Source organism: Protopterus annectens, chromosome 8.part0 (genome assembly GCF_019279795.1).
Source record: "Protopterus annectens isolate FY-2018-M chromosome 8.part0, PAN1.0, whole genome shotgun sequence".
NCBI classification, from domain to species: Eukaryota; Metazoa; Chordata; order Ceratodontiformes; family Protopteridae; genus Protopterus; species Protopterus annectens.
In genome coordinates, this window is record NC_056741.1 from 895474651 (window position 1) to 895489273 (window position 14623).

The 14623-nt window shown below is 41.1% G+C and overlaps 1 protein-coding gene across 1 annotated transcript in view; it reads left to right on the forward strand.

Moving 5' to 3' along the window:
• Nucleotides 1–14623, forward strand: part of LOC122809143 (72 kDa type IV collagenase-like) — a 792577-nt gene that overhangs the window by 422500 nt on the left and 355454 nt on the right. The window contains exon 8 of the mRNA XM_044080418.1: nt 3306–3479. Within this exon, the coding sequence (XP_043936353.1) occupies nt 3306–3479 (174 nt within the window). The remainder of the gene's footprint in view (nt 1–3305; nt 3480–14623) is intronic.

Sequence of the window (14623 nt, forward strand, 5' to 3'; positions counted from 1 at the left end):
TGGATGATACACAATCTCTCACAATGGTCTTGCCCCTACTCCCCCCAGCAACCCAAGGCCACAGTGACCGCTGATGCCTCCCTGATGGGGTGGGGGGGGGCTATGTCAGGGACAGACAGTCCAAGGCACTTGGTCCCAACTGGAGGCCCATCTGCATATAAATGTTCTAGAGCTGAGGGCGGTGCTTCTGGCGTTGCAAGCATTCCATCCCCTGCTGCCATCTTGTACAATTGCGATTCAATCAGACAACATGGCGGTGGTCTGGTACATCAACAAGCAAGGTGGAACCAAATCTTACCCCCTTTGTCGAGAGGCCATGAGGATATGGCAATGGGCGATGGCTACCAACCGTTTTCTTCTAGCAACGCACATTCCCGGGAGTTCCAACGTGATAGCAGACAGACTCAGCAGGTGCATTCTTCAACCTCATGAGTGGTCTCTGAATCCCTTGATAGTGGCGGAGATTTTCCACCACTAAGGCCATCCTTGCTGTGACCTCTTTGCATCCCCGACCAACTACAAATGCAGCAACTACTTCGCCCTGATTCCCCCTCTGGGACAGTCACCCAGGGACACTGTAGTCCATGATTGGCACTCGGGTCTTCTTTATGCATTTCCACCCTTTCCCCTCATTCTCCAGTTTCTGAAGAAAGCCCGTCGGTTGAAGAGCAAGGTGATCCTCATAGCACCATATTGGCCTCGACAGATTTGGTTCCCCTTCCTTTGGCCTCACCTACTAGATCGACCATGGATTCTCCATCCAACCCCAGAGTTGATCTCACACCCACAGAACCTGATTCATCCCAACTTGAACAGCCTGAAGCTCATGGCTTGGCTACTCCCAATTCCCTTGATTGCCAGGCAGAATGATCTTTCTTTACCAGTACGTGATATTCTCATTGCTTCTCATAAGTCTTCCACTAGAATTACTTATCTGAGCAAGTGGAAAAGATTTATCTGTTGGCCAAAAGATAAACAAGTAGATCCCTTTTCAGCACCAGTGTCGATAATACTAGACTATCTGGCCGACCTGTTTCAATCGGGTCTATTGACCTCTACCATTAGAGTTCATTTGGTTGCAATTTCTAATTTTCATGAGGGTGTCCAAAATTCCTCTCTTATGTCCCATAAATTGTGCAAGATCTTCACAAAAGGTGTGAATCATCTGAAACCACCTTTTAGAGAACCTATTCAACCATGGGATTTATCATTAGTTCTACAAGCTCTGAAAATGTCACCTTTTGAACCAGCCTCTTCTTGCAACCTCAAATATTTGTCATGGAAATCCTTGTTTTTGGTCGCTATTACTTCTGCCAGAACTATTTCTGAACTTCAAGCTTTATGTATCAAGAGTCCATACTTGATTTTTCATAGAGATAGAGTGTCTCCGAGAACTAATCTGTCATTTCTGCCTAAAGTGATCTCTGAAATGTCCATTAATCAAGCCATTGAATTGCCAGTTTTCTTTCCCAATCATTCAAACAGAGGAGAGTATTGCCTACATACCTTAGATATACACAGGCAAATCCATTTTTACTTAAAAAGGACTAAACCCTTTCGTAAATCTGATCAGTTATTTTTGGCCTTTTCTGGACCTAGATTAGGATCTGCTGTTGCTAAGGTCACATTAGCTAGATGGTTGAAGGACTGTGTGACCTTTATTTATACACAGTGTAATATCTTGTTGCCTACTACCATGAAAGCTCATTCAACAAGGTTAGTGGCAACTTCTGCTGCCTTCCATGCCAGAGCTTCTTTACATGACATCTGTGCATCTGCAACTTGGGCTACACCTCATACCTTCATCAATCATTACAAATTGGATTTGGCCTCCAGAGGAAGAGCATCTTTTGGTTCTATGGTGCTCAGGAATGTCCTTCCATGAGAGCCTCCCAGGAATAGAGATAGCTGGGGACTCTGTCCCATGTGTAAGGAATGAACGAGGATTAACAATATCAGATAAAGAAGTTATGTCTTACCATATAATTCAGTCTGTATTGTTGATCCTCGTTCAGTCATTGCGACCCTCCCTCCTTCCCCTCCTGTGGTTTCTAGTGGATTTCACCATCCTGTTCTCTTAGGATATTTGACCAGAGGTAGCTTCTACCTTCTTTGACTTGCAAACTCAATCTGATGTAACAGGGAGAGGGGGGTTGTGGGTAAGAGTCTAGCTCGAGAGTTTGAAGCTGATGCGAGCTTGGAAAATGGCCGGCTTGGTTCCGAGCTTGGAACCGATACCCATACGTAATGACTGAACGAGGATCAACAATACAGATGGAACGTTGTGGTAAGACATAACTTCTTTTTCTGCATTGTATTGTAATGTAAGCATCTGGCTTTTGATTTCTAGGAAAATAACACTTTCACAGGAACCAGCACATAATTTTTGTGCTTAATGCTTACACTACTAGATCTAGTAGATTATTTGTGTGAAAAATATATAAGCCACTGGATCCAGCAGATTCTTTGTGTGATAAATGCATAAGCTGCTGGATCCAGTTGATGCTTTGTCATATAAATACATAAGCCACTGGAAGTGCTTGGTAAGCAATGAGACCTGCTTAACAGAAAATAAAAACTCAAAGACCAGTGTGATTCAGAAAACTAAGTTTTGGATTGCATAGCAGGTTTGTTCATGGTGTTTGACTACCATAGCAGAACTCCCACAATTTTATTGCTAACAGATGTATTCAGTTTTTGAGACACTTTCATCAGAAAGGAAACAAAAGGAAAAGGAAAAAAGGAAAGGGAAAGTAAATCAAGATCTCCATTCTTAACCAGAAAAAAAGCACACATTTTCATATGTGAAGGAAATTGTATTTAGTTAGCATGATTGCATCTCTGAATAATTATAAACATTTATTTAGTATGAGTGCATGTCTGAATAATTACAAACATTTTAATTTGAACAGTTTGGAAAAGGAATAAACAGATTCTCTTGTTGGCACCTCAGGATATACTAAAAGCTTAGTTGAAATTGCACCCACATAATTACTGTAGAACATAATTTCTGTGGGTGCAGATCTCTCCACTTAACCGTGTAGGGGACTGCCTCTCTCTAACCTCATTTAATTATTTTTTCAGTACTCAGAACTCAGGAGGAATGGAAATTCACTATCACTGGTTAATTGATTTTTACCATATCCCAAGTCAAATGTTGTACTCTTATGTGTTACTTCTCTCATTAGTCCTGCACATTCCTTAAATGAAGTTTGAACATCTTAGACTGAAGTTACAAGCATACTTGCATACAGAAGTTAGGTTATATAACTGAAAAGTTGAACTTGATTTTTTTCATTTGACAGCCCTTTCTACAGTTGGTGGCAATGCTGAGGGTGCTCCTTGCCAATTCCCATTTATTTTCCTTGGAGAAAAGTTTGACTCATGTACCACTTCTGGGCGCAGTGATGGGAAGCTTTGGTGTGCAACTACTGGCAGCTTCGATAATGACCGCAAGTGGGGCTTTTGTCCTGATCAAGGTAAGGTAATTTAATTGCTAGTACATCTTCCAAACAGATTCCGTTTTTAAAACAAAATCTGTTTATTTTAGCTTTGTTAAGTACACTGGAAACATACACATTTAACAATGGCAACTGATATAAATGCATAGCACTAGGAATACAAGAACATAGGCTTTACATTGATTTTGCAATGGTATGAATTCATCTGGGTAAATAACTTTCAGTCTTTAATAAACGGTGACGCATCTGAATTGAGGAGTCTCATTAAAAGAATTAAAAAAACAGATTTACACATATGTCTCTTAAATCCTACTTTCTAAAAATTGCTCATCAAGATTTAATATGCATCCTTTGTTAACTACATTTATCCAAGTATTTTAAAGTTTGTTAGTTGGCAGAATAGCGCAGAGGGCTGGAGCAATGTCTGTGTCTCAGAAAATCTGAATGGCCTAGACACTCGAGAGTCTGGCTGAGATGAGGTGGGAATAAGGGTTTAAATGCTAGCTCAGTTTACCCATACAGGGAAGGGTGGGCCTCCTGCTCAGCTACAGAATCTGGCAGAGACTGGGGGAGGGGAATTCTTGTATATATAGACAAAACATCCTAGGAAAGAGCAGACAGTCTGTGGACTGTGCAGTTGGTAGGATGTGCACACAAACCACACTGATGTCACTGTCCACCATTGGCAAGAGAAGAAGTTAACAGAAGAAATTCCCCTACTTCCAGGATGGTGCCATATTGGATGCCCTATCTCCTGTTTGCCTTGTTGTTGGAAATAAAGAGGGGCACAGGCACACAGCAGATGGTGGAGGAGAAGTACCTAAAGCAAAAGTGAAAGCAGTATTTCACTGTCTGTTCAAATGTGCTTGATGATAATCGAATGTGCCAGGGGTATTCCATTCACTACCATTAACACAACTGTTTTGCAACTCTGGTCATCAAGTAGAAATCCACAATGATCTTCTGTTACTAAAGGTAGAAATCCACAATGGCCATCTGTTACTGTAAGATAGAAATCCTCAATGAACTTCTGCTACTATAAGGAAGTCTAACATATAGTTTTATTACATTCATCCCTTTCAAGTCTTTGTTGACATTGTGTGAGGCGTGACTAGTGGGGCTGATCCAGATGACTTAAATGGTGGAGGAGAAAGTAGTCTACTGTTGTGTCTACTTTACTTGTGTCTAGTGTACATAACTTTTATACTTTACATCTAAGCATGTTGGCTCAACCTATCCATCTTGCAACTTTCCATTTTTTTCATCTGTTTAATTTAATAAACACAAATTACATTTTGTAGTATTGTTAACCTAGATACATCTGCTGCATATAGCTAGTCTTGTTTTACATAACATAAATGTATCCCTACTCCCACTCCCTGTCTTTAAAAAAACTACTTCCCCTTCAACTTATAGTACTGATCCTGATAGCTTCTCTTTTCATTCTTCTGACTACTTTGTCTTGACTGCCTCTGTAAATAATATCCAATTTCTGCATTAGTCTTTTAACCCTGCTCCTATCACCTCTACTCAGTGCTACATGCTGAATCTGCTGCACTTTTTTCCCTTTATACTACTGAAATCCCTTGCTTTCCACCTCTTTACAATTTTGCCACCATTAATAACATCTCCCTCCTCTGTTCTCTTCTCTTCTCTTCTCCATAACCTCTTCTCTTCTCCATAACCTCTGCTCTTCTCTTCTCCATAACCTCTGCTCTCTTCTCTGCTCTTCTCTTCTCTATAACCTCTGCTCTCTTCTCTTCTCTTCTCCATAACCTCTGCTCTTCTCTTCTCCATAACCTCTGCTCTTCTCATCTCTTCTCTTCTCCATAACCTCTGCTCTCTTCTCTGCTCTTCTCTTCTCTATAACCTCTGCTCTCTTCTCTTCTCCATAACCTCTGCTCTTCTCTTCTCTTCTCCATAACCTCTTCTCTTCTCTTCTCTTCTCCATAACCTCTTCTCTTCTCTTCTCCATAACCTCTGCTCTTCTCTTCTCCATAACCTCTGCTCTTCTCTTCTCCATAACCTCTGCTCTTCTCTTCTCCATAACCTCTGCTCTTCTCTTCTCCATAACCTCTGCTATTCTCTTCTCCATAACCTCTGCTCTCTTCTCTGCTCTTCTCTATAACCTCTGCTCTCTTCTCTTCTCTTCTCCATAACCTCTGCTCTTCTCTTCTCCATAACCTCTGCTCTCTTCTCTGCTCTTCTCTTCTATAACCTCTGCTCTCTTCTCCATAACCTCTGCTCTTCTCTTCTCCATAACCTCTGCTCTTCTCTTCTCCATAACCTCTGCTATTCTCTTCTCCATAACCTCTGCTCTCTTCTCTGCTCTTCTCTTCTCTATAACCTCTGCTCTCTTCTCTTCTCCATAACCTCTGCTCTCTTCTCTTCTCTTCTCTATAACCTCTGCTCTCTTCTCTTCTCTTCTCCATAACCTCTGCTCTTCCCTTCTCTTCTCTTCTATTCTCTTCTCTTCTCCATAACCTCTTCTCTTCTCTTCTCTTCTCTTCTCTTCTCTTCTCTTCTCTTCTCTTCTCTTCTCTTCTCCATAACCTCTGCTCTTCATCTAATCCAAACAAACACAACATCCATCACCCCTTCACATTGTCCATATCTAGCTTATACCACACAGTTATCATTGCGTGCCTTTCTTTCTAGAACCCCTTACATCCCCATCATGTATGAATGCTACCTACTTCTTTTTCATTATCCTTACAGCATTCTGGTCTCTCTAACTGACTCCCTTCTAAAGCCACTGTGGTCCTTTATCATAGATGTAGAAGCCTTAAAAGTTGATATTTCACCAACTCTACTTTTAAAACGTTTACCACCTTCCATGCCTCTACTCATTTCTTATCACTCTCCCATGCCTACTTTCCTTTACTCATCTCTTACTAACCTTGTTAAAGCTTACAATTTACTCTTCCACGTCTCTGTGCATCTACCCTATCTTCATTTCTTTTCCACTTCCCAATTGCTACTCCTTCATCTACTGCATTCCTTGCCTTCTCTCTGACATTTATCTTTTCTCTCCAAATTTACTCTCCTTATTACTACTCCAGATGCTAAACTCTTGCTTTTAATCCAAATCTCTTTCATCATTCCAAAGGACATACATCATCCTCTCTCCCCTTCTTCTTGCATCTGTTTATCTATCTATATCTATAGCTAAGTGTCTGTTTGTCTGTCTGTATATGCCCTTTTTCATCCCATTCTGTCAACATGCTTCTTAATACTTATTTCTGCCTCTGACCTAGTACATCTCTGATTATAGTCCCTTTGGTTCTCGCACTCTCACCTCCCCTTTATCAAATTTGTCATTCCTGCCTGTGTTGACTTCTCCACTTCCTTAAAAAAGCTTTTCTTCTTCTTATCATTATTCTCCCAAATCTTCCAGCTAACCACAAGTCATTTTCCAAACATCTCAGTTTTTGTGCTTCATTCTCTGCCACAGCACACATCTTATACTCAGGCATTCTCCACTCTCCTACTACCTTGCAGGTCCTCTCTCTTTCCCTACCTGTACTGTTTCATTGACCTCTCCATACAAATCCATCACAGACATTTTATATTTCCCATATCTATGCTCCAGTTAGTTTAATTTCTACATATCTCAACATGCAGATTACTAACAGTAATGCCATCAATCACTCTGACCAACTCTGGTCTTCAAGTTGTGGTCAGTGTCTTCACCCTACTGTCTATTTGTCCAACATTCCTTTTACTGTGCCCCTTAACTCCTCTCTATTTTCCCCCTAATCTCTCTACGAATGATTTTAGCACCCGGTTCCCCACAAACGTGCGGTGCACTGCTGGAGAGAGGCGGCCCCCTTCTGTCTGCGCTCCGACCCAGCGACGAGCGGCGCTCCTCACTGGCCGGCTATCCCTGGCCAACCGGAGATCCGCGGCACTGTGGTATCGTTACGTTTAGGCAGGATTCTGACTTAGAGGCGTTCAGTCATAATCCCACAGATGGTAGCTTCGCACCATTGGCTCCTCAGCCAAGCACATACACCAAATGTCTGAACCTGCGGTTCCTCTCGTACTAAGCAGGATTACTATCGCAACAACACATCATCAGTAGGGTAAAACTAACCTGTCTCACGACGGTTTGTACCCATACATATCCCTCCCCCTTTTTGCTATGACAATGTGACCAGATACTGTACCCCTCCTCTTCCTATCTCTACTACTATGGACTTCCTGGGATGATACACTGTCTGATTCTTTTTAAACTCCTCAAAAATCTTCTAACACCTGAGGTATCATTATAATAACAACATAAAGTCATCCACAAACAAGCTTGTACTACTCTGCTTACCTCACATTCCCCAGATGTCTATTCTGCGGGGTAATTTCTGCAAAAGGAAAGAAATATACCTGGGAAAACAAACATCCCTGCATTGCCCTTCACCTTATATGACAGCCCACAATTTGTATAAACATGGATATGTGGTTTCATATATTGCACTTTAATAATCTTTAGCACCCTTCCTTCCTGCAATATCTGCTTTACGGTCATTATCATAAAGTCTCAACTTATTTAATAACAAGTCATCTATATATCCATAAGTACCACCCATCCCTTTATCTTTTAAGTCTTATGCCAGCTCATTAAATTTAACAGTCTCCAATGGACTACAAATGACCTACCTTCCACAAAACCCACTTGTGATTCTCCTAACTTTGGTAATGAATAAGTCTTGCTGCATATATTCTAACCATAATTTTTGCATCACTATTGCATGAAGAAACTGGTCTGTGGTTTACTCGGTCCTCATTTCCCCTTTCCTTTGTTTAAAACAGCCATCTTTGCTTGCCACATTCATTTTTGTACCTATTCTTTCCCTCTTATACTAAACAAACCTATGATATAGTCTGCTATCTGCATTCTCATCAACTTGTAGTAATCATTTAGAAACCAGTCTGGTCACCTAATTTACCTGAGTTTAAAGACTTGCAGACTTTCAAGTGGCCACTTATTTATGCCTCTGTTCTTTATCTTCCTGTTTGGGTTTTGGCCATTTATATTCCTTAAACTTTGCCCCACCTGCTTCTCTTCATGCATACACATTCTCACACAATTAAACATTCCTTGTTTATCTCTGTATTCTTAGTAGTCCTCCTACCTTTCTCTATTTCTACTGCAGTCACCCATAATCTCTTCTTAGAATCCTAGAGTTTGCACTCTAATAATTTAATGTTAATTCCTCCCTTTATTTAATCCTTCTGCCTCCACTCTGTTCAGCATCTGCCTATATCTTTTCCTGTACTAATTCCTCTTACTACTCCTGTAGCACATTAATCCCGTCTATCCTGGACATCGTTTTCTTTCACTATTTGCTCCTCCTCTTCCTCATTGTCCAGCTGCTTCTGCTGCAGCTCCATTTCTATTTCCCCAGTATGATCTTTTCTCCATCTATTTGGGCATTCTTGATATCTCATCAATTCTCCTCTCCAAGCAGTGTTAATTCCAGCCTTTTCTTTGCTTCATACCGCCCCCTTTTCTGATGTATTCCTTTTGGCTATATCCTGAGTCAGCTTTTGTAACCACTCTACCTGATCTGCACCTCTCCATCAACTTGATTTCTGTCTCAAGCTCTCTAATCCTTCTTTTCTCCCTTTGCATAACAGTGTAACCAAACAAATGATAAAACACTCCTCTTTAATATATATCTCAAGTGCCACCTCATAAAGATTTGTCATCAACTAATATCCTATTCAACCTACTTACCTGTTTACATTTCTGTCTGCTAAACATAAACTGCTCTCCCACAGTTTTCCCTTCATACATCTAGCACATCTGCCCATTCATACATTTTTTTAAACTTTGTTGAATTTCATTTTAAATTCTACTTTCCCACATAACCTGCTTAATTTGTTTAATGTCATAAGAATCCCATGCCCCTTGCATTCTATCACATGTATGCCTTTCCCATTCTAATGCCATCACACATCTTATTATTTTTTCCACTTTATCTCTTTTCATGTCATAATAAGGTCTCACAACCACACTGTCATCTTCAAAAGTACCTCTATATACCACCCACCGTGAAATATTTCTAGATATACCTTCCTCCATCTTGCACTAGCATTCTTGTCCCTCTCTTTCCTTCTCCGGGAACATAGTCCATTAACAGTCATTTATAGCCTTTCTTTTGCATCTTCCACATCTCCTTCTTGATAACTTTAACTCCTGCAAGCATTCTGTATCCAACCTTTCCCCTTTTATTTCCACAAAATATATGCTCTACTTTTGTTGGGTAATTCTCTTCCTTCCACCCCCCTTGACATACCTCATGTTCCTTAGCAGACAGGGTTCAAAGGTCTTTGGGCACACCATAAGAGTGCACTAATGGTTACTCGTACTCAGACAAGATATGTTAAAGTTCTTGCTGGTCATCTGCCTTACATGATGACGTGTCCCCTAGTTATTTTGTGCCCCACATTTACTACCCACTCTTCTTACCCGTCACTCCACAGCTGTTCTATACACTAGTACTCCTCCCCTGATACCATCTGCATCTACTCCTCTTTGTTTCCTCTTTGACATTTCGCCGAACCTGTGAAACACATATAGACCAGAAGCAAACATACATAGTGAGGCATCGTTTGTTGGAGGTATACCCACCTAAATAAAAATAAAATGTACAAATTTTGCTCCGTCTCTCCCTCCATGCCTTCCCCCAGTCCTGTTTTTCTAAAGTAAGCTCTCCAGGATCTATTTTCAAAGTCATCCTTTTTAAAATCTCACTTTATCTAAACTTGGACTTAACCTCCCCCAGTTCTGACTCAAGTCTATCTCAGCCCGTTTTGTGATTCTAGCAATTTTTGGCTCTTGCACCAACAATTTTGTTCAGGTCATTCAATTTTCATTTGAACAAAATTGTTGGTGCAAGAGCCAAAAATTGCTAGAATCACAAAACGGGCTGAGATAGACTTGAGTGTGAACTATGTATCCCTCTGTGCTCTACATGTTCCACTCATCATCCTCAATGACATATAGTTTGTTTAACCTTACATATCATCTGTTCTTATTGCTTATTTTGCCCTCCTTCCTCTTCACCCACTTTACCTTAAAAGTAAGTAATTAAATAAATAATAACTCTGCTATTTTATTTCTTCCTGCTGCTTAACTCCTGTAGTACTTTACTGTTAATTTTATCTGGACCTTTGTATTCTGCTTTCTGTCTTCAGTTTCCTCCAGTGTAGTACTCTCCCTATATCCATTTCACTTTTCTGGCCTCTCCTCTTTCTCTTCTCACAATATTAAATAGCAATGTTATTTGTGAACCTTTAGAGTTTCTTACTGGCCCTTCCACGTAGTTGCTAATTTTAAAACAGTTAATTTTTTCGCTCATAGTTCAGTACATTGCACTCATCCCTCTTTAGGGCTACATTTTCTCTGCTACCAACACATTCCATTTGCATATCATTCTCCCTTTGTCCTTCAGTTGCACACAAAGTTTCTGTTCTCCCCTTACATCTCATACTTCCCGCCACTCAGACAATCCCATATTTCAGTGTTCTTTTTCACATACACACACAGTGCTTACACTTAGAACCTTTATTGCACCATCCTGCCAACATGCTGTTTTCCTAAGCAGCCATCATCCTCAGTACCTCCACTGTGCACTCCTGTTCAGTGTGCATAATTCACTATTCCGGTAGAAATATTGCCTTTGATGTCACACTTTTTCAGCAGATTACCTTGGGGAATAAAAGGGGAACTGCAAAAAAAAAAAAAAAAAATCAAGCCTGACTTGCTGCTGCCACCTGGCACAGGTTTAGGACCATGTAGCAGAAAGCAGGTGCCAGGGCAATGTACAATGTCAATGACACTCTCTTCTGTCTGAATGCGTAACAGCAGAGCTTCATGGGTTCATGGGAGATCCCATAGCATATAGTAAGTAGTACATTGCTTCATATGCTTAACATTGACGGCACTTATTTGGAATATCATTGTTTAACTTCTGAATTTGAACTGAAGGTTAGTCCTATTTTTGTAGCTCTGGTACTGTCTGAGTTGTTGTAGTGAGCCAACATTCCCTCTGTAACTTAGACCATTGCTGCTTGCTAAAACCATAAATTCCTTGTCCTTAACTTTTGACAGTGTCAGATTTACCTTTCAACAGCGGCTCTGACATCATGTTGTTGAGGATGTTAAGATAACACTTGGGAGCATCTGCAGTATCTGACAGAAGATCCTCTGGATAAGGCTTACCAAATGCACTGCTCTCTCTTGCTTGAGCCACAGACAACCTCTTCATATTTCTTTTGGAATTCTATATATGGTAGGGAAACAACTGTTTCTTGCAAAATATTTCTGATAAAATGTCCTTTGTCATTGTTTTTGGGGAATGTCCATATATTTCTTAGGAAAGACCGCCTGTATATTATTGGTCCTGGGGAGTAGTTGTATATTATTGGTCCTGGGGAGTAGTGCTCTAATGACTGCAAAAAGGACTGGTCATTAAGATAACTCTAGCTTCATGGAAAAAACAAGTAAGGAGGGACATAGGAAAGTGCTTGATGTTCAGACACCCTTTTGCTGTAGAAACATTTACCAGAAACAGAGTTTTCCACGACAAAAGCTTTAAGGACACACTGGCTGCTGGTTCAGTGGGAGGTCTAGTGTGAACTTGCAAAAGCAGATTGAGATCCCAAAGAGGAACCAGGTCACAAATGGGAGGAAGAAATAAAGTACCTCTCAAAATGACTTGGATAGCTTCAGAGCTGCCACAAGTGTGTTTTCCATGCCAATGTAAAAATTGGAAATAGGATCATAGGAGGTTACTAGGCTAATGGCCCTAGGGCCCTTGCAAGCCTAGCCAAGTACAAACCCTGTTCCCAATAATATCAAGTTATTAAATGGAACTAAGTCAGCAACTACTGCCACTGCCCAAGAGGAGCCCAGGTGAAACTCCCAGGGTGAATTTGCGGTTTCCCATCCAGTCATCCAAATTACGTTTAAGTAAGGTCACGAGGGGCTCTGCTTCACCTGAATTGGAAGTTTGTTCCAGAGGAGAGGTAACCTCTGTGAGACATATCTGTCACTCCAAGTCCTGTTGATGTCACATACTAGGCTGAGTTCCCTAGAGTGAGTGCATCTTGTACCATTTGATTCATGAATGTGCAGCATTTCCATTAGAACAAGATCTGAGCTTGCTTTATATGCAAGGCAGAGGCCACCTCTGAGTAGTCTGTAAAACACAGAGTATAGTGACAGTGATTTCAGTCTGTCAGCATATAACATATGCTGAAGACACTGAATTCTCTTTGTAAGAAACCTTTGAAGTTTTTTCAGTTGCTGCAGGTGCCTAGTAAGGTACATACCAAAGGTAGCATTGTAGTCTATTATTATCCTGATGAGTGAGGAGGACAGGGGGTTTTAACCTCTTTTGTTCTGGATGCAATGCCTTTACTTATGAGGTGGGTGATGTAAAAAGCCTTTCTTACCATTGTGGAGACATGGTGGTCAAAGAAAAGGTTGCTGTCAACCTGTGTACCTAAATCTCTCCCCACTGATTGCATGCTTAGGGTGTTGTTATTAATGTGGTAGTCTGCAGGGATGTTGCCCTTGCTGAAGGGGATGGTAATACATTTTTGCATTGAATTTTAGCCCATGACTTTGGCACCAGTTGTTTGTCTAGGTAAGTCCCTCTTTCAGGATGTTGGCATCATCTGGGGACTCTTTGACTGCACCCAGTTTGCAGTCATCAGCAAACATTGTTAGCCATAGGCCTTTTGTTTTAGCCTGTACATCTGAGAAATAGATTCCAAACAAGAGGGACCCCAGCACAGATCCTTATGGAACACTGCTGGTTACGGGTCTGCTGGTGGAGGTAGGATCACCTATTTTGACTGTCTGCGTTCAGTTTGCAACCTATGTGACAGCATATGGGTTGATCTCCAGCTGGAAGAGTTTATCAATGATGCCTGAGTGGACAATAGTGTCAAAGGCCTTGGCCAGTTCCAAGTAGGCTGTATGCATGGATTTGCCTTCATCCAGGGCTTTGTTGACTGTCTCAAAGAAGTCCACCAATTTCAAGAGGCAGGATCTCCCTTTAATGAAGCCAAACTGCGTTGGGTCAAGCATTTGGAGGTCTCCTATATTTTTATTGATAAGATCCATGATTATTTTTTCCATAGCCTTGCAGATTAGGCTGGTCCGGCTTATGGGACTATAGTTCTCATCATGTGTGGAGCCACCTGTTTTATGTAATGGGATGATGGCTGCTGTTTTCCATTCGGAAGGTACAAAACCAGTGCTTAGACTCTGGTTAAAAAGGGTACCCAGCGGTGAAGCTAGTTCCTGATTTAATCCATTTAGAATGCAGTCTGGGATATTATCAGGTCCTATAGAGGCTATTTTTGGCTCTGGAGCGAGTGTTTATGACCTGTTCCTTGGAGACGCTAGATGGAGGGAAGGTGGTGGGGATGCTATGGGGGATATGTAGCAGGGACAGGGGGGAGAGGTTTTCACTGAACCTGTCAGCTAGCAGGTTTGCTATTTCTGTGGGTTCAGTATATGTGGTATCATTAACAACCAGCTCTTTGCAGATCTGGGTTTTTCCTTTAAGGTTTCTGACTTAGCTAAAGAAGGCCATATGGTTATCCTTAATGAAGGAGGTTAATTTGGATTCATAGTTAGCTTTAGAATGTCTTTAGAGGTGTCTTATTTGCTTGTTTAAGCCGAGAGGGGAATGTTTCCTATTCAGAGACCTCTCCTTTCTGCTCTCGGACAGCAATTTCTTTCTTATTGTATAACCTGTTAATGGCAGATGTCCACCAGGCAAGCTTGTTCTTTCTTGAGGATCTTGTTTTGATCCTATCAGGTATGGATAATTCAGTACATTTGTATAGATGCTTATACAAGGCATTTGTATAAATCCCAGTATAGGTGTCCATGCTATGAGTGAGGACAGGGGCTATGATTCTAATAATGCCATCACTTATTAGGTTATATTTGGCTTTGGAGAGGTTTTATAGTCTAGTTGCTGCTAATGGGGGATAAGATGTTATTGTTACTTCTAATGATACTGATTTATGATCATACCTCACTAGGGAGGGCTGCACACATGGGGTGGTGCAACGATCACCCATGTTAGTGAGCACCAGATCCAGAATGTTTGGGACCCTTGTGGGGATCTCAACCAACT